Source organism: Aquila chrysaetos, chromosome 12 (genome assembly GCF_900496995.4).
Source record: "Aquila chrysaetos chrysaetos chromosome 12, bAquChr1.4, whole genome shotgun sequence".
Taxonomy (NCBI): domain Eukaryota; kingdom Metazoa; phylum Chordata; class Aves; order Accipitriformes; family Accipitridae; genus Aquila; species Aquila chrysaetos.
In genome coordinates this window covers 3038794-3059475 of record NC_044015.1, presented here as the reverse complement: position 1 = coordinate 3059475, position 20682 = coordinate 3038794, and the positions used below count along the sequence as shown (strand labels likewise).

The window sequence follows — 20682 nt, the reverse complement described above, 5'->3', positions numbered from 1 at the left end:
AGACAAAAGAAAGCCAGTGACACAACGCGCATTTTAAAAGGTTTTGGTTCCATTTTTGGTGGCCCTGGTCCCCGCTGTCAGCGCTCTGGTGGAGGCCCATGCACTGGTCCCACTGACCGACGGTGCCGACACACGAAGCGCCGGGTTTCGGCTCCTTCTCCTTCGCTGGTGAATAAACACTCATTATCCCCAGCCTGGGAAATGGAGAGGGCTCACTGCTGTACCTGAGACCCACCACAGAAACTAAAGTAAAAGGAAGAGCACAGCAGGCAGGCCATTTTCTTGCCATTTGGCTGGCTTATCATAGCCTTCCTAAACGCTTACAGCAGTCATCCTTCTGCCCACCGTTCCCGGTCGAGCTTCAACAAACGGCCCTGTGGTGCTGAGCCACACATTTCCCTGCGGAGCTGCCCACCGTGAGAGCGTGCCCACGCTACGAGAGAGATTCAAGGCACGTTAGCCAATGACAGCCTTTATCCTACCTCAAAAAATACTGAACAGATCAAAATTCACCCTTCTTTATGCATATATATACACCTCTACCTTTCAAGAACAAAGGTAAAAGATGAGACCATTAAGCCATTCATGGTCAATGTTATTTTGTTGTTAGTGTTAGCACACCCCAATCTGCTCTTCCAGGCTCCAGATGATTCCAATAATCGGGATTCAGATCTCTGGCTCTGACGCAAATTCGGCTGACCTTGGGCACTCACCCTTCCCCGTACCTCAGTCTGCCACATGTAGCGCAGAGGTGACAATCCTCATTTCTCACACCTGCCTGCCTGCCTGCCTTGGTCTAGACACTACAAGTAATTTGGAGCAAAGGATGGTCTCCAAACAGATCTGTTCAGCACTCAACACCCTAGGTGGTATTGCACACAGCTACAGCCTCTAAATACTGTAATGCAAAGGAAAATGACCACCGGAAAAAATCACTAGAGACAGAACTCAGAGACCTTCTTCCACATGTACTTCTTGGTGGGAGAAGAAGATAAAAAACAAAAGCCAGACAAAAGCTTTGCAATCTCCCAACAACCAGGTCACGTTAGCTTGAACAGGGACATCTCTCTTCCTTATTGCTCACCCCTTGCTAACTTCGAGAGCAACCAGGAAGGAATCCAACGGCGTTCTCACTGGCATGCAAAGGGTTAAACCCCCCCCTTCTCCTCTTCCTCCTCCCTCTTCCCTTTGGTTTTTGGGCTGAAACTTTCTGCTGATCTAGTGAAACCCCATCTCCGTTTTCCACAACGGCTGACAGGCTCACGATCGGAAAAGGAGCACAAGGTACTCCCCCAACTACAGCCCTGAGCAGTAGCACTTTCATCTCCCCTCCTAAAAACCTCTCCAGGAACGTGAGATCTGGGTCCAGCCATGCACCGAGTGTTTGTTTGCTGGTTTATTTAGGAAACGTGTTTTACACATGCATGCTGCTGTGGTCTGCTTGCATGCAGCAGATGCATGCCTTGCATTTGAGGGATCGGGATGGGAGTGCTGAGCAGCTGGGGACAGACTGGGAGGGACGGCCAGAGGAGCAAAGGAACAGCTTTGTCACACCAATGAACGGGGTAGCTAAAGAGGGGAGCAGAGGGTAGAAAGGATAGGAAAATCAGGGGCGGTAAGGAGAGACGAACAGGGAAAATGCAAGAGAACTGGAGCAAGATGGAGAGGAGGGAGATGTTCAGAGCCAGAGCAAGGAAGTGAAGATTAGATAGAGGAGACAAACCACGGAGCAGATGAAAACAGGAGAGAGCAGCCAAATTTGAGACAGATGGAGAGTGGGGAGCAAGAATGTGATGTTTGGAATGGGTATGTATTTCAAAGCAGCAGCATTAGGGAGCGGGGGAGCTTGCAAGAGGGGTAGAGGCAAGAAAGATGGCTCCATAATTTACATTTTTCTTCATGAGAGGAGTGAGAGCTGCAAACTGGGAGCAGGACTGATGCAGGCTGTGGGGAAGGTCTCTGTGGAGACACTCAACAAGATTGAAAACACCCCTTGGAGAGGTCCTGCAGAGACTCTGGTCCCCTTGAAATCCAGGGGTTTACTGACAGATTTTGCACTTTTTTTCCCAAGGGCTGTTTCTCAGTGCCTTACAAATAAAATTAAAATGAGGGTTTTCTGACAGAACAAACAAACAGGGAGTGAATTATATTCCATTTCCCCGTCAATAACTTCTCCCCAACCCAGTCGTCTTATCATCATAAAAAGTCCATTAAGCAGTAATTGGGGAGGCAGTAGAACGCAGGGCTGGTCCATGAAACAGAAGCACGCTCGCTCCCCAACTGGCCTTTTCTGGGAAGGCAGACAGGATAATTATAGGCTTCAGACAGAGACTTCCTCTTACTGTCAGCAGCTCTTGGCTCCCTTCAGGGAGATGGGACTGGCAAGGTTGGGGAAAGGAGGGTAAAAAAAGATCCGAGGACATTTTCTTAGAAGTGAAATACTTCCACCTTGCTACTCCCCTGCTGCTGATCCACCAAAGCCCTTACCTGACTCAGAAAAGCTGGGCTATACACAGGTGCACGCAGGCTTTTCCCCTGTTGGACACTGGGGAATATCCTTGAAAGATTACCCCCTCTCCTTTCTTGCAAGGCTCCAGAGAAGGAAGGACAGCAGTGAAGGACGACACCCAGCACAGGATTCAACATAAGCAGAAAATGGCTGAGAAGGATCAAGAACTCATTTCGTACACCTTTACTACACTGGCTGTCCAACAACCCCAACGCCCGCTCCTTTCTGAACGCCTGCCTGCGCTGCCAGCTCCCACCTTTCCCTTCAGCCAGGATGAGGCAGCAGACCTTCATAGCTAGCACCATGCCAAGCTGTTCTTGCCATGAGGCTTGTAATTTTGGGGATCTGGCACATCCATACAGCCTTCAGGCTCCTATTTGCAATGCACTCAGATACAGACCCTTTGGAAGAGGAGGTACGAGCTTGCAGCAGTGGAGGCAGGATGAGACTGAGGCTACCAAAGATCTATTCCTAGTTCTGACACCCAAGGTGAGAAAAACCACATTATCCTGCCTGCTGGAGGGGAAACATAATCCTTCCTTCTGGTCTATTTAAACTGCTAGTTTTCAGGGATGGGACGGGGCCTTATCACATGGGAACAGCAGCTAGTATGAAGTCATCCAGTTTCGGCAGGACTTCTCCAGGCTACCATCGTACATCTGTATGTATGGAAAGGATCCACCTCTCTCCATAGCACAAAGGATATTTGTCACCGCCACAGATCAGTCCCAGCCCCAGTGACTGGCACCCTAATACAGCCAAGGAAAACATTCTTCTAACTGTGACTTATGCAAGTGTATAGGGCACATTGTAGTCATACAGGATGCAAACTGCTCGACAGGACAGGACAGAGAGCTGTCCCTGTTCTACAGGGAGTGGGATGGTATTCTGGACCTTCTTCTTCCCTCCCTCCCTCCCTCCCTCCCACTGGAAAACTGGTATCTGATACCTCATACCACGTAGCCTGCACACACGAGAGACTACCCATCCTGTGAGAGCTGTGGCATTGTGAAGCCTGGAGCACCATGTGGGTTTCAGTTTCACTTTTATGAATGAGAAATAGAGGATTAACACTGGGAGTGAAGAGATCTGTATTTGGCAGTAAAGGACAGCAAACATCAGGCAGCTGGTGCCCAGCATCAGAACGGGACTCTGTACATAACACAAGAAAGGATGGAAAAGGCAGCACTTAGCAGCATATGGAGTATGCGCATGAGGGAACATGATCTAGAAGATACAAGACTGAGTTTGCTTTTCAACGCATTCTGTGGCTTCACTGCACAAATATCCTCCCCCCGTGCTTCAGTTTCCCCATCTCCCTTCTCTAACCAATTCAGACGGAGAGCGCTTCAGGTATACTAACCACTTCTCTCTCTGCTTACTGCCTGCACCCAGCACAGGGTGCTTCCACCCTCCCGCCCTGGTACTAATCAAACTGAGGGGCAAACAAACAAGAAGGTGGTAATGCAGATGGACCTCTGGCCAGGATTCTCATTCACCTCTTGGCACTACAACACACTGCCAGAAAGGAAGTTCCTCCTTATGACCAGCAAGAGCTGAAGCAGACAAGCAATGCTGTCGTGTAAGATGGCAGCCCTGGGATCAGTCACTGAAGGGCCAGCAAGCACAGGAGCACATGCAGCCTCAGCAATGTGGCAGGCTAGGACCCTGGGGGTACACAAGTGCTTTCAATCAACTGTAACAACATCTCATTCCATATTTGTCCACGAGTCCTGTAACAAGGCATAATAACCCAGAGCAGAGCGAGAGCAAGAAACCCAAGGAGCTATCCTGGCAACTTAATGAGGGCCCCTTGTCCATCAATGTCATGACAGCAATCCCAGATTGTTTGCAATCAGAGGCTTAAGGCAGGGAGCTCTCCCTTCCCTAGCCATGTTGCTAGGACAGCTTCTACTCCAGCCATGTCATTGATATTGGCATCCTGGAGAAGCTCGATTCACCCCCTACCTAGAAAAGACACAGCTAGAAAGGACTTGGCTCTTTACTCAACTTCCGCTGCTCTGTTTGAGTCACTAAAGAATCAGAGTCTGTGGGGGATACCAGAATATGAAAAACCACTCCTATGGGACAAGCCTGAAAGAAGAAAAAGCTTAATGAGCAAGGATCCTAACCCCCAGGGGGCCATGCCATCTTAATATCGCCCAGCAGAGGTCCTGAGCCACTGAAAAGTGACAGCAGAGTCAGCAGCAATGGGGAAAACAAACTGCTACAAGCTTCTGCATCTCATGGTCTTTCAGAGAAAGCACAGTGCTAGAGGCCCCAAGGATGTGATCAGGGAGATCAGTTCTGATCCTTGGTTTAGTGATATGACAAAGACTTTTGCAAAATGTAAACGCATAGCTAGGTCCCCTGCCTTGCACAGCCAGCTCAGAAGGGGCTGCAGCACTGCAGTAGATGAATGATCCCAATCAAGATTTGCTAGCTAATACATGCATGTAGGGATCATTTGGGGATGAAAAGCACACCAGATAAATAAAATATTGTCTGATAAAACTCTGCTCTTTTACTCCTGTAAATAAAAGCTCTATTACTTCCACTTACTAGCTGTCGTCTATTTCTTTCATTCAGGCAAGAAAGGAAGTCTCCTGGTCTACAGGAAAAGGGCAAGGTAGAATTCCTAGCGCACAGAATTTGGGGTATTTTCAAAAGCTTGTACGATCATTCCTATCCGACCTCTGGTAAGAGACTTCAGCCCACATTTTCCATGGAACAAAAGGAGATTCTGGCTGTAAAAGCTTGAAACATCTTACCCTGAGTCTTAACAATATATTGTGAGCTTGTAGTGCTTAACAGTATTGGGACTGGGATGTCAAGGGAGATCAGGATGGGAGATTTTGAAAACAAGAAACCAAAACCTAATAAAGCCATGACTAATGCATGAACATAACCTTTAACAATCATGAACTTCGACTCCTACCACACAAGTCATTACAATTTCTGTCTCTGAACCACAATACTCATCATTCAGATCTGCAGTGGGCACATCAACACAAAAGAAGAAAAAAAAGGAGAATCCAACAACTGTGCTGAGAACTGACAGCAGTGGGAACCTAACAAATTCAGCTATGGGGTAACTAGAAATTCAGTGAGGCAGAAAAACGGTGCAACACATGGGCGAGAGAGAAATGGAAACATGGAAAAGCAGCAGCAAGGACCCCTTAAATTCTTCTATCAAAGACAGTAATTAAGGAAGGTGAGCTTTTTTTTAGTAGGACAGGTTTCTCTTCGTATTTGACTCCTGCCAAGGGATGCAAGGGATAGCTTCTTATCAGAAGGCTGTAATGCAGCCCCTCCAGGCACCAGGGCAGAAGATGCCTTCCCCTTTCAGGTGAAGGCAGTCCCTCAAGTGGCAGCTACTGGAATTAACTACAATTAGCAGATGTTATAAGGAGAGTATCATAGCATTCATAAAGAAAAAAACCAACTCTACACATAGAAAGCCCTCAAAGCCAAACAGATCCTACCCACGCAGACAGTCATAGAAAAATGAGAGCTGAAGGATCTTCCTGGCTCACTGGGTGATCACATGAGAGCCAGTCTCAAGGTGATCTCTAATAGCTGAACTGAAAAAAACCTACATCATCTTTTCAGAAATTCATTCAAACAAATCAAAGTCCAGGCTAAAGATTTGTAAGTGTCGGCACTCTTAACAGCAAGCTCAGACTAATTTATGAATAAATCCACGAATTCTAACGGAGGTGAGGGAGGAAGAGGACATAGCCAAATTAATTTGACTTTATTAATTAAAAAAACCACCAAGTTTCATCACCCCACCACTCTTCAGAGGTTGTGTGAGAGTGGGGGGGAGTTATGCTCATTAATTATGCAGAAAATGCAAAACTATCATCCTCTGAATGAGTTTAAAATAAGGAGAAACCCTTTCAGAATGGGGAGAAATTACTCCCCAAGGCAGCTGAAATTTCTCTTGCAACTTCAAAGGACAATAAATTATTCAAATCGCTCGCGCCACTCTGCACGCTCTCTCCCCTTCTCAATTTTATGCTCCTGAGTCAATTAGAGGTTTGGAGGACTCAGAGAAACTTTGTAGAATGCTAAACCAGTTGCAGCTCCCTCTATTTATTTTTTTCTTTTTTAAAGCTTTGTTTTTCCTCTTGGCCTCAAAAGGAAACAGAAATGATTCTGCGCATTACAGATGAAACTAGCGGCATTGGTTTTAACCAAGCTCATATGAAACAGCAGTGTTTCATGTCTGCAACAAGCAAGATGGGGCATGCTAACTCTACGCAATGATACTGTGAAAACAGGTCAATCCATATTCCTTCATGTCAACTGTTTAAATCATTCATTGCAATATCCCCTTTCAAAGTCTTAGCAGTAGACATCCAAAATATATTTATAATGCTCTCTCCTGGCAATCTTCAGGTCTAGGTTAGCTGTGATCTCTTCCATAGTCACGCTGTTATCTGCTGTGCCCTTGGACGGAACAGTCAGCTCCTCTGCCAAACCCTAACATGACTATTTAGTGTTTGCTGTATGAGAACCCCAAACCAGGACTGAGACTAATTACACCGGACAACAACATGGCAAGAGAAGTCCTTGCTCAAAAAAGCAAATCTAGACAAGCAAAAGGAGGGAAGGAGGGTTGAGAAGGTGCAGTCACAGAGCGAGGATGCTCCTGACTCCTGTTTCAGTACCCAGCCCACAGCCCATACAATGGTTAACTCCACCACATGCAGCAGATGGCATAAAACGTGACTATTTTCATGAACTTTAACAATCCCAAAAAATTAAAGGCAGCTGCAGTGCAAGGAACATCACAGCTTTCTAAGGTGGGAACTGGGACCAATTATGTTGCAAGAGAACATCCTTGACTGGAGGGGAAGAGTGGCACAGAGTAAATAAAACTGTTCCTTCAGAGATTGTGTCTCACAGGCCAATTTAAGCCCAGATTCCATCCCACGCACACTGAAGAACGACATTCCTCTGGTCAGGCGTCCTTGAAAACCACTCTGCTTGCCTTCTAAGAATAATATTGGGCTTGCCAGGCCACAAAACGGGTGGGAATACCCTCACGGATTCCCTTCAGTGACCCAGGAGATTCATATCTAGTTGGTCTTGAAAAGACACAACCACACAGACCTTGCCAGACAGATGAAAAGCTGATGAAAAGCTATCTCACCAGGGTCTTGGTGAGATATCAGGAAGATCCTATCCTGTCCTTCCTGGCAGCATGTGCAAGAACTGTCTGGGTGAAAAGGACACCCAAAGGGGAAAGTCACAAAGAAGTAAGTACTGGCTTTCTGGTAAAGTCTGACAATGTAAAAGCCCTAGTTTCGGCATGCAGGTATGGTGAGGACATGCATTTTCTCTAACACAAATACTATGCAGATGACATTTTCACACAAGTCACTTGTTTACACAACAAACAGATGCTCTTTTCCCCTAACTTAGCCATCTAATGAAGCTGAGCAGCAAGAACCTCTGGCTGGGAAAAGATCCTTTACCAGGAGACACCCATGACTGGGTCCCAAACACCCATGGCTGCTGCTGTCCCCAGGTGCTCCTCAGCAGAGATTAATCTAATAAGCATTCACAGTGTGGGGCACAGCTGAGACCTGGGAGGTGACAGCCCATCCTGCCCCCAAGGAAGCCCTTTCAAAAGATGATTTATTTCCTCTCCAGTCCTATAGAAGACAAAACCTTTCCAATCTGAGTTATCTTAAAAAAAAAGAGAGAGAGAGAGAGAAAAAGAAAAAAAAAAACAGAGATACATCACTCGATCCAGGCAGGCAAGGTTTAATTTAATCAGGCACTTAAACAAGGTGACACAGAAGCTTAATTCGGTGTCCTTGAGTGAGACAACAACTAGTCCAGAACCCTCAGCAACCACAGGCTGGATCACAGCTGGCAGACAGAGAAGGCAGTAAAGGAAAGGGCAATTCAGAAACAAGGACAGCAAGGTGTCTCCTTGCCCACAAAGGCAACTGGTGCATGGGAAACACAAGCAGCAAGTGGATCTGGGGGAGGGAAGCAGGGATCTCTGCCTTCTGGGAGGATGCAATTCAGATGCTGCCTCCTCTTGCACAGTTAAGACTCTCCTCACTGAAGGAACAATGTGCAACACCAAGTAGGAACTCCACCACCCACCAACCGACCAACCAACCTCCTCTATGTCCCCACCTTTAACATCTGCTACCCCTCCAGCCCACACCCACCAAGGGGAAAAAGCCTTTCTCCAGCATCCCCCCAGCCCCCAGCAGGTACACTGTCATGTATCCGAATTGCTTGTGGGGGAATTCAGCCTCACCACATTTCAACATCTACCTTCTCTCAGGACAGCGCTGTTGCACTGTCACAAATAAGTCTCAAACACTTATAAACGGAGCAGCTTTCTCCCACAGTGGAAAAAGATTCACTTCCCACTGATGTCGTCTTAACATGTCTATCAACTCCTAAGATGGAGCCTCCTTGATTTTTACTACCATCTTATCTGACAACTGCTGTCTTGGCCAACAACGGATCAAAGCTAGGACCTCCAGAGCTAAAAGCTGTAAGCTCTGCTGCAGAGGCTAATCCTCCATGGATAACAGCACAGGAGGGACCATTCAGAGGAGAGGAGTCAGATACACCTGTAAGTAGCTGTGATCTGGATCTCGGCGAGACAAGCTGGGCAGCCAGCCACCAGCTCCTGCATCTCGCAGCATGGAACCCGCAAATTCCACACACCTTTTTTCATTGCGCTAGCTCCCGAAACGCAGGGCCGCTTTGTCAGCCTGAACGTGGACTTACACGAGCTCCTCTCCCAACCCACATCTTTTCCATCCTCTCCACAAGCCCTGCACGCCTGGTGCAACTCTTGCTGCCATCTGCTGCCAGCCTCCACGGATGCACCGCAGCTCACGGAGTGTGAGAGCCCCCCGCACGCATGCACCCGGCATGAATTACTGTGTTCTGCAAATTAACGATGGAGCAAGGGCAATTAAAAGGGAAGAAAGCCAGGGTAATGCATCATAAAAGGGGCTTTATTCTTTTATTTTGTCAATTGCAATTTAGATTTAATTATTTATGGTAATACTTCAGAGTGTGCTGGTAAGCATTCTATAACGTGATTTATAGAAGGAAGGAAACCTAAGTAATAAGTAATGTTCACTATTGCATCTGCTATTAAATCTTTGCTGGGGCGGAGAGCGCCACACACCAGCCTTCTGTGTATGCAAAGTACCAATTAGCAAAGCACTATTGTAAAACGCAAAGGTTTAATCAATGGGAAAAATCCACTTGAAAACAGTGAGCATGCTGATTTCAGTTATAAAAATTACCACATTTCTATACAGTAAATGGCTTTTTATCTGCAACTGAGGAGCACTTAAAAGTGGGCACATTGTTCCTTCGGGTAGCACAGGAGGGCAGGAGTACCTGACCACTGCCCTAAGCCCCAGTCAAATGAAGCTGCACTCTGCACAGCGCGGGCAGGAAAACATCCTGTCCAGCTACTGCCAGCGAGACGAGACTGATTTTGCGTATGCACAAAATGAGATGTTTTAAGGTGCTCGCTGCAGAGGTTTTATGACTCGGGCTGGGTGCATGACCGGGAAACAGCAAGGCTTGGTTCTGTGCCCAGGTACGTCAGCAATTTGGGAAACTATTCCCCTCCCCGGACCCATATCCAGCCCTCATCTGTCTGTGCTGTCTGGTTTTCTATCAGCTCTAAGGGGCACGAGACCTGCCTCTTCGGCTGTGCGGCCCATCAGGGCGCAGCCCTTGGGGAAGGCCTCCCCTAACTCACTGCAGTAATGCCGATTAATGTTACTCGTACAACCAGCTATATCCTTAACAAAATGGTAATGCGTTCCATTTAATGAGACGCCATTGAAAATAATCATGGAGTTAGCAATTTCCAGTTCTATGGCTGCCCTTGACCATACAGAAGAAACAAAGAAAGTGTCCATATGCAACCAAAGAAACAGAGAAGAAACAGGTCTGCTTTATACCTTTCAATTATTATCCTCTTCAGCTTCACAAGGAAGAACAGCAGGCAGAAAGCAGTGTGGTGCTTTGGTTTTTTAATTTAAATAGCAGTTTCCTTTAAATAGAATGTTCCTGCCATAGAAAGATTTAAATCACTGACTAAGATCAATTAGCCTAGGAAACAAGGGAAGTATTTTAATGGTCCTTTGATTGCAGAGGCCGCAGCTCCTCCAGCGCTGCACTGGAAGAGGAGGCAAGTTCGAGCTTTGAGCCCTACGCTTTGCTGCAAGGGGAGCCGTTCCCCCGCGACGCTGGGAAGGTGGTGCCTCCAAGAGCCGCCGTCGTCGTCGTCCCAGGGGTTTCCTACCTGCGACGTGGGCTTCCCACCACCCCAGCACCGCCTGGCATCGCTCGCCCTGGGGGCTGCAAGGCCTTGGCAGCCCCTCTGGTGAATTAGGGCAGGAAATCGGGTCAGCGTCGTGGCAAGCGCCAGCCAAATGGAAGCCGGCCAAGGGATTACGCGAGAGGCAGTGTGACAGAGCCCAGGGCCATCTGATGGGAGACGACATTGTCAGAACAGAGTGACAGCTCCTCACACAGTCTCTGCAGTTGTGACAGACAAAGCTGTTTGCTGTTTGCGTGCCTCAGCGGGGAGCACTGCAGACCAGCTGGGATGCTACTGACTGGCCTGGCACAGGCCAAGGCCTCTCCAGGCAGAATTCAGCAGCCCCTCCGAAAGCAGGAGCTATCGACTCGTCATCACCAGGCAGACAGGAACAGCCACAGAGCAATTCAAACAACTGGCATGTAACGGGGAGCGTCCCCAAGGGCAGACAGGTCGGGGAGATGCCGGCATGCTCTACAGGTTAGGAGAAGAGACAACGCCTGGCCCAACTTCATCTGCACATCAAGCAGGTAAGAGCAGCCCCGGCTCGGACACCGAGTCCCACAACCTGCTAAGTTCCCGTATGTGCATCTCTGAGCAGCAAGAGGAAAAAAAGCACAAAACCTCACAGTTCAGGATCCAAGGACACTGCAGAACTACAGGAGAGAGAAACTTGGCTGCTAGCAGCAAGGTGTCTGCTGAGCAGTGACAGATTTCAGCAGGGCTTGGGCCACACAACTGGTGCCTTCTGTGTCTCATCAGCATCAGCCCTTCCTGAGGGCACACTTCCACCAGAAGTGCTTCGTAGCAGTCAGACGCATGGGGGATCTCCCAGCTCTGCTGGAATCTCTGAGCAAATCTTGCCCCACAGAAGGCAGGGACAGACAAGACGCTCGTTCCTTCCCAGGAAAACCGAAACCACAGAAAAACCGAAGTCACACAGCCATGATTTTGAGAAGCCTTGGTTCTGCAGAGTGCCCACTCCCAGCAGTGAGCACACGGGGCTTGGTGTACACTTAAAAGAAAAAAGGACCCCAGTTTTCACAGGCACTCAGACATCACAGTAGATGAATCAGAGCTCTGCTTATACAGAGGAGCACTTGCACACACGTGAACTCTCCATCTGCACCTGCAAAGCTGAATTGCTGGCTTTGAAAAGAAGAGGACAAAGTGATTTGGCCAGGAGTGTTACAGCAAACCAGTGGCAAGAACGGGACCATGGAACCCTGACACTGGATTTTCCACTGTAAACATCCCCTCCCCTCCTGACTCTACTGCACAAAAAGCCAGGAATGGAGATTTCTGCTTGCAGTCTCCTGCTGTCGCAGGAGCTAATGCAGGTGGCAGCCTACCTACCACCAGTGCCCACTTTCACAAGCCAACAAGGCCACCCTGAGCCCAGGTGGAACACAGCAGCTAGCTTTAACCATCCACCCTGGGTGCTCATAAAGAACCTACAAGAGCATTGGCTGCAACATCCAAGTGGGACCCTGGATAAATACTTGGGCAAAGGGCTCCTTGCTGCCAAACACCTCACTGTTCCTGCTACTCAAGACAGGCAGCTCAAACTGAAGTGTGGGGTATGTCTTTACGAACACTAGTGGCACTGTCTGAGGCACAGACTGACCCACAGCTACACACCAAAAAAAGTGGCCCTGTAGTGAGCCTCCTGGAGCCCAGCACACTTCCCGGGCTTATTAAATGAAAAGGAACAAAAGGAAACATTACCTTTCTGCACATGAACGTTTCTCCCTGCAAAGAGGGGCTAAATATGAACTGAACAAAACGCAGGAGTGAGGCAAGGGCAAATATATCCCCACTTGCCTACTGCAGAGAAGAGAGAAAGCACTGTTCAAAAAAAATCTCCCAGCAACAAAAGGTCGAGGATCCATTCAATCCCCCTGACCACATCATCTTAATAAACCCTGATAACGAAGTGATTACGTTAAAAGCTGTCAAGGGCTACGCTGACCAGAGCAGCCCTCTCACCAGCTTCAAGCAGCTTTGCTGGGGAGGAAAAAAAAAAAGTCATAATTCAATAAGCTTGGAAGACTCTATTCCCCACTGATCTGAAGTGATCAGCCTTCATGTCGAAGGAACATTACATTCAAGTCGCTGAAGATTTTCACTTTTTTTTTCCTTCCCCTTTTCATTTTTTAGAGCAGGAATTGAAAGGCAGCAAAGATAAAAACTGTGTTAAACTGGAACTGGTTCACTCAGGGGAAGGAGAAACATAATACTCTTTCTTCAGATGCTGTTTTGAATCCAGCCCCGGCAAGTAACATAACAACGGTCACTAGTGTCTGACAGATGCCTGAAAGGCAAGAGCAAGAGAGCACAATATGGGCGAACTGGGTGGAGATGGGGCCGGGAGAAGGGGGAGGAAGGCTCCGGCAAGAGCTGTCAGGCAGTTCTCTCCCCTTCTCTCCAGCTCTTTGGCAGTCTTAGGGGCAACCTGAGATTCAAAGCAGGCTGCGAGGACCTACCTGCCCTATGTCCCTCTAAGGTGGGACTGGGACCAAGAGGAAGGCACTGGTGGAACGCTAAAGATGTTGGAAAACTAAGATACATGATAAGGTACTGAGCACTTCTTTAATGCTAAAAAGGAGAGGGGGATACTTTGCTGGCTCTAAGCACTAAAGCCTGCTCCTGCTGGACTTCTCCAGGGGAGGTGAAGCACGGGTGGAAAAAAGGAGCAGGGGAACAGCAGAGTCACTTACTTTCAGCTACGCAGCCTATCAGCAGCACAGAGAGGAGGTTCACGAGGGAGACCAGCGAAGACATCCCAGGGCTGGGAAGGATCCTCATCCTCTGCAATGGCCTTCAGCCCCAGCCAGGAAGGCTCTGGGTCAGCAGGACTCACAGCGTCTCCCCAGCGTTGTCAGCACCTGTGGAGGCACAAAGGTGAAGGGGAGAGCACTTAGAGAGAGGAAGGAGGGCAGCCAACATTGCAGAGGGAGGGGGCAGCTGAACAGAGCCTGGAGAGGCAGCGGAGTCCCGAGAAAGCAATTACTGCGCACGGTCCCTGCGGGGAGGCCAGGCAGCCCTTCACCTTGAAGCCACAAAGAACTGGGCCAGCTCCATCGCCAAGCAGACTGGTGGGGGCACGAGGCCAGCCTGCTCCAGCCTCGGCAGGTAATGGCGAATTTTCGTGCACGCACTCACACAAAGGGAGGGAACGGCGCAAGAAAGAGAAGCGCAATCGGGAGGCACCAACGGCACAGAGCCCATGTTTAAAGTTTAACACCCATCGGCTTCTCTCCCTCCGCAACACTGGAGAAAGGCAGCACTGGCCGAGCAGCGCACGAGCAATGAGGTGTGAAGGGATCTGACCCGACAGGGCCCAGGGACCCTCTTAAAGGGCGATTTTTCCACAAAAGCGCAGGACAGGCGAAGAAAAAATGAAACCTCACACATGAAAAACCTGGGAAGGAAGAAAAAAATCCCCCACGAGGGAAGATGAAGCAGAAGATGTCTCCTCTGTGTCTCCTTTTGTTTGCTGAGGATCCATGCAACTGGGGGAGGGATTTCTTTCCTGCCCAGGCAGGCTCTGCTGTGCAGAACTCACCCCAACACAGCAAGCCTGAACCTCAGCGCTGGAATCAGCATAGGTGTCCCAGAGCCCCTCTTGCAAGGCAAATGCACACTGGTGAGTCTCCCAGGCTTCTTACCATGGCTGGGATTACAGCAGCTATTCTGCAAGTCTGAGAGTCCCTACCGGGCTCGGTGCCTCAGTTTCCCCACCTGCAACACACAGAGGAACCGCGTTACTGAGCTAACACAAAACGGAAGAGGCAAAACCTGGAGCAGGGGGTACCACAGTCAATCCCGACAGACCAAAAGGCACAGCAAGCAAACACAACCTCCAAAGGATGCGGGAGAGATTTTCTCTTGACCGCTTCTGCCCTGGATGTGGCAGAATGTGGCTGCAGGACAGCACCAGCATGTTAGCATGGCTGCAACAGGGGAGAGCAAGCTCAGCACCAGTCTGCTGCCCTTGCCCTGCCGGCACATTTCCATGGAGACAACTCCTGGCTCCAAACGGAGCTGCCTGCTTACAGCTTTATCCTGATCCCTTTTTGCAAAGCTGGAATGGCATTAAGGGAGCTGTATTCTTAGCAACTACCCCAGTCCTGTGTGTCAACACTGGTAAACGCTTCCTTCAGTGACAGAGGCGAGCTTTGCCCCAGAAGGGCTGAAAATAGAGTGAAAACTGCAGCCACAGCCTCCTCGTAAGGTCAGCAGCTAAGAGGTTCCTCCATCAGACAGGCTCTGAGCACCAGAATAATGGGCCAGAGTTGTGTGAAGGATGCTCTCAGATCTGTACAGATTCCTTCCCGCTATCAGTTACCCCAATTAAAAATCAAAACCCGGGTTTATCACCTTTTGGAGAAAAGCCAGGTAGGAGATACTGTACAGTGATCAAAGGCTTTAAAAGGACTAAGGGGATAGTGAGGTTGCTTAAGCTTTCTGATACACATCAGGGTATGAGACCATCAGGACAGGCAGTGTGAAGGGGCATTTTAATCTTTTTCTGTCCCATTAACTCTCCAAGGCTGAACTGTACAATTAAAAGAAAAGCCAGGATAAACAAGAAGTCCCCATATGTACTCAGTCCTAAAGAGCAACTTTTCAGAGAGAAGCTTTGGACTTGCACTTTGAGGATTACAAAGCCTCTGCTGTGTGCTCTGTGCTAGTCTAGATCCATGGCACTTCAGTGCTGGCTTGTGAAAACCAAGCATAAATACCGATCCTCTCACAAAAAAAGAGAAAAAATCTGGATTATACCACTGGGAATCTCTTCAAATGTTTGTTCTAGACACACTTAGAGAAACACACAGAGGCTCCAGCCAGACTTAACGCGGGGTTCACAGGGTTCCAGGGTGCAGAACAACGCATTGGGGTTTCTTTTGTTGTTGTCAGAGGCGAGCAGAGACCGGGAACATTATGAATAGCTGCGATAGTAACTGTTAATTAAACTGGGGATGTGGTATCAATGCCAGCACAACAAATGGAACCGAGTTGCTGTTCGCTGGCTCTCCCTTCTCCCTGCTTCAGTCATGCAGCTCCTAGTTCCCACCAGTGAGGCTGGAGGGGGAGAGGGCAGCAGTCGGAGAGAGCAAGCATCCTCCCAACCATTTTCGTTATCTATATTAAAAAAAACCCACCAGGGCTAGCTCAGCCAGCATTTTAGAAACTCTTGTTTTTCTTCATCAGAGCAATATCCCCCCCACCGCAGTCCCAGTAAATGCCACCAAACATCTCCTTGAGCCTCATGTGCTCTCCAGATGTGGCACCAGTGCCCTTCCACAGCTCAGAGCAGTCAAGAGGCTCCCCGATGATGGAGCTGAATGCAGGCATGTCAGGGAAATGTTCCACCTCCTCCGAAGAGAGGAGCCTGGCAGCTCTACTCTCCCACATCTAGCACTGTTTTCCATGCCACATAATGGGCTCTGATAGAGAAGGTCTTGTCCCACATCTAGCGTGGCTTTTCATGCCATATAACGGGCTCTGATAGAGAAGATCTGGTAAAGGGGATATAGCAACAGCTCCAAGATTAGAGAAGGAGATGCCAGAGGGTGACACTTCTGCTCCAGTGCTAATGTGCTTCCCGAGCCCTTGACGGAGACAGAAAGTGCTGGCAGAGATATTACGACATGTCAACTTCAATCCAGCAACTCATCCTTCAGAGCAGGTACGTCACTGGCTGTCTCCCCCTGGATATGGGATTTTCAGGACAGCAAGACATGCACCCACCTGGTTCCCCTGCGGATATCAAGGAGGGACTGGGACCAGAGTTTGCTCTGCTTTCTTGATAGCACCCTGGCAATAGGGAGACTGGAAACAGACTCTTATCCACTGCACAATTCCTGCCTACAATGCAGAACACGCAACATTTGGAAACCCAGCTACCATGCAACAAGGCGCTCCTGCCCTCCCAGCGGTGCTGAATTCAAGTGGGAATTGCTTTGATGAATGCTCAAATCACAAGGGTTTCATCACCCATCCTCTCCCCTTCTCTGCACGTGCACAGCTTACCTTGTCTATGCTCTTTGAAGCAGGTTTGCATCACTCCTCCTGCCTGTCTGCTGAGCACCCAGCCAAGCTCCTGGCACCATAAAAGTAAACATAATGGCAGCTTTCCTGCACTGCTCCACGGACCTGCAAACCCTCACTAAATTCTCTGGCACAGCATCTCCTGCAGCACAAGCAAACCACCTAATAGACCTCAATCCTTGCTAAAGAATGCAATTAAGTGAAGCCATGGCCGCCAATGGGGTCAGATTTGTGCTAGATACGGTCACATTTCAGGAATAAGATTAATTCTTACAGTAAAAGAGCTCCTGTAAGGCATTCATTCTTGTGCGCTGCCTGATCTCTAGCTCTAAGTATGTACATGTGTGCATCTTGTAAGCACTGAACACAGGATCTTGAAGAGTATTATAAAAAAGAATAAAACTGAGAAGCGCTTCCAAGAAGCAGCTTCCCATTGTGGCTCCTCCAGCCAGTACCAAGAGCGAGGGATCTCCAGGGACCCAAGGGTGCTAGGCACAAAGGGTAAAATGCTCAGAAGCACCTACATTTCTTAAGAGCTTAAGTTCCATTGAGAGTCAAAGGGACTTAACCTAAGCCGCTAAGATGCTTTTGAAGATTTTCCTCCCAGCAACTCCCATTTCAGAGGGTGCTGGACACCTAACTCCCTTAAGCTACTTTGGGTATCAGAGGGGATATAGGAGGAGGGGGCTTTATCTACAGACCAGTTGGCTAACTTGGTCCCCGCTGCTTAAAGAGGGAGCCTGTGGGAAATGCTGCTAAAAACAAGTGTCTGCACAGTTACAGACATTGGGATGGGTCAGAGCTACTCAGGTATTTTGCCATATGTTACTTTTTCTTAGCCCCCATGGAGCCAGTGATGGAAAAGTTTGCTCTGCATTTAAAAAAAAGTCCAGGAGGGAGGGATCATGCCTTCATTTCAGATTCATTAGAATGTAACAACTTGGAAAAAACTTCACAAAAAAGCATTTGGGCTTCTCTTCTGTGCTTTCACCTGCATGTGAAAAGGAGAAGGGCAATTTTAAAGAAAGTCTCTGCAAAAAGTTCCACACAGATCGAGCGGATGATTAAACATCTTCATTTTCAGTAGCTGCTGCAGGAGAATTACTCCCATTAGACGTATCAATCGAAGCAAACACCTTGCAGGCAGAGGGCTGCACTGAGGTCTCTTTTCCTTCCAGCAGCACCGGCTTAGTTTGTGCTGCATATTAACAAAGGTCAGTGGGTCACTTCATTTCCTCCCAGCAACCTCTTTAAAGAAAGAAAGAAGAGCTTTTAGCACAACCACTAGCTCATTTGTCACCTCCCCTGGGGAGGGGAGAGATGAAATTTAAATTTGCCCCCCGCATTTCTATCTCGCTCCTATCTAACACCCTGCCCTCGGCAAACTCAACCCCACCAGAGCTGGGACAGGGATACCAGCGCTGGTGGCTCGTGCAATGTGGGCAGCTGCCTGCTTGGACCTGGCCCAGGACCCCACCGTGGGACCTTCCCCGTGGGTGCTGGGGAGCAAGAGATGCCAACGTGCAATGCTGTCCCTGGAAACTCGCGTGGCCCATGCCTCCATACTCAGGTTGCTTTGCTGGCAAGTATTACCCTCTTTTTCTGAGGAAAGAGAGCATGAAGACATGAGCTTCAAAGTATGAGTTTCTGACACTCATTTCCCCCTCCCCACCCACTAAACGTGCTGACCAGCTAAGCCCTATTTAATAGGGAAGGAGAGACCGCAGCCATCGTAGTTCCCTATCAGGCACTTGAAAGCCAGCGTCGGGGCAGAAAGGGAGATGCTGCCGATGCCTTTGCTCGAAAAGCAGCCACTTGACCTCAAATCTTGGTTAGACAGGAGAGCCCCAGAAGAAGCTCACCCAGACAGCCAGGTCTGCATGCAACAGCATCGTTGCTGCTGCTCACAGGGCTAGCTCAGGGGATAGAAAAAACAAAACAAACCTGCCAGCCACAAAAGCAAAATGCTGTAAGTCCCAGCGAGACCCAGTGCCAGAACTCTGCACATCCTTCCCCCACAACAGGGAGACTCCTCACAGTCTACAGACCTCCCTGTGCCTGCTGAATCACGCTCATTAGGCCAGCAAAGCCCCCAGAATGACTTTGCCTTCTGGGCCACTTCATCTCAGCAAAGATGCCCTGGAGATGTGGGAGCCTGTTGCTGCTGCTCAGAGGACCAGTCTCTGCTGGAGCACGGGGGACTGCCGTGCTCCCATCTCCCACAGGACCCACCTTCCCCACAGTGCTTCAATACACCTTAATAACACAAATACAACCCCTGTGCACCAGCAAAGCTCACCTCAAGACTAACTGGTGGCTTTAGGTGCCCAGCTCCAAGGGCTGTGCAGAAAGGACTGATCTCAAAAGACTATGATCCTGCCCAGAAAATGAGATGTCAGAGTATTTCCAGGTCAGCCCCTTCCCCTCCGAAGCTGCCGGACACAGTTCCTCTTCTACACTTGAATGCAGCTCCCCAGCCCACTTCAAAACGCAGGCCGTGGTCTTGGCAAACACAATTAGAGCAGCCAGTAGAAATCCTTCAGAGCTAAGCATGACTGTTTATCTATCAGGGAGTTACTTAGATCTTATAAAAAATATTTACAAGAAAGAGGCAGAGTATTATCTTCCATGGGGAAGCAAACACAGATGGAGAAAAAAGAGCTTTGATCAGGACTGCCTTGGTCCTATACGCTGCTTTTCATCCCCAGATCTCCAAGTGCTTTGATATGACAGTATTATCCTTTTTTACAACGTGGGAAACCAGAAGAAACTGCACACTAAGACAGCGCTCGCTCTGAGCATGAAGTCATACTGCCTCTCGCTGCATTTGCACGCATACACACACACACACACACACACATTTTTCTTTCTTCCTGCGGCATTTCTGGTCCTCCCATGCGTGCAAAGTGCCCAGCACTGTCCCCAAGCAATAGGCACGAGGGGCCTTTTGGGGTGCAGTAGTGCAGGTGTTGCAAGAGATGCTAGTCCCAGCTCGGGGCCACGATGGCATGGCAAGGGTTAAGCTGTGGTCACTGCAGGAGAAATGAGACAGGAGCGCTCCGAGTTGGGTTCGAATCGTCAGGAGAAATTAATTTCCCCCCACCGTGTTCCTCGCAGCGACAGCTCTGACAAGCGGTGATGTATCTGCGGCGGCCAGGAAGCGTTCAGCAGGTGCAGCGCAGCACGGACAGGGGCAGAGGGGACATCGCCGCAGCCAGAGGCAACCAGCAGCAAGGGGACGAGGAGGAGGAGGAGGAAGAAGCATAGCTCCCCTGGCCGGGCTGCACCTCAGTTAAGCCCAAGCCCACCTTCGCTGTGGGGTGCTGCGACCGCAGCGCAGGGAGGACCCCGAAGGACCACCCTGCTGCAGCGAAGGCAGAGCAAAAAGCCTGTGCCGGTGGCAGCACCACGGCATTGCCAGCGAGAGGGAGGCAATGCTGGAGCAACCAGAAATCCCAGGAGCATCCTCCTGGGCCCAGTGCAGAGCTGGGCTGAAGACGTGGCTTCTCCTCTGCTTCTGTGGATGCAAGGCAGGAGCTAGGCTCTCCTCCGGGATGCACAAAGGCATGAGGCAGGGAAGAATCCGACCCAGGATCACGTTCCCCCTTCCCCATCCCCTTCCTCTCGCTCACGGGCAAACACACACCATCCTTCAGCATTTACCAACAAACCATTGCAATTCTCCACTGAGAGCCTGACAGCATCATGTCGACAACTACATTTCCTTGTGGTTCAGGGTAATACTTTGCATTTCTTTTTTCAGGCCTTCGAGCTTTATTTA

General features: G+C 49.2%; 1 protein-coding gene across 22 annotated transcripts in view; it reads right to left on the bottom strand.

Annotated features, from left to right (window-relative positions):
• PTPRS (protein tyrosine phosphatase receptor type S) overlaps nt 1-20682 on the bottom strand; it is a 164825-nt gene that overhangs the window by 86935 nt on the left and 57208 nt on the right. For all 22 annotated transcript variants that reach the window (XM_030031769.1, XM_030031777.1, XM_030031773.1 and 19 more), the window contains exon 2: nt 13565-13732. In XM_030031769.1, coding sequence (XP_029887629.1) covers nt 13565-13652 — 88 coding nt within the window. In that variant the 5' untranslated portion in view covers nt 13653-13732. The remainder of the gene's footprint in view (nt 1-13564; nt 13733-20682) is intronic.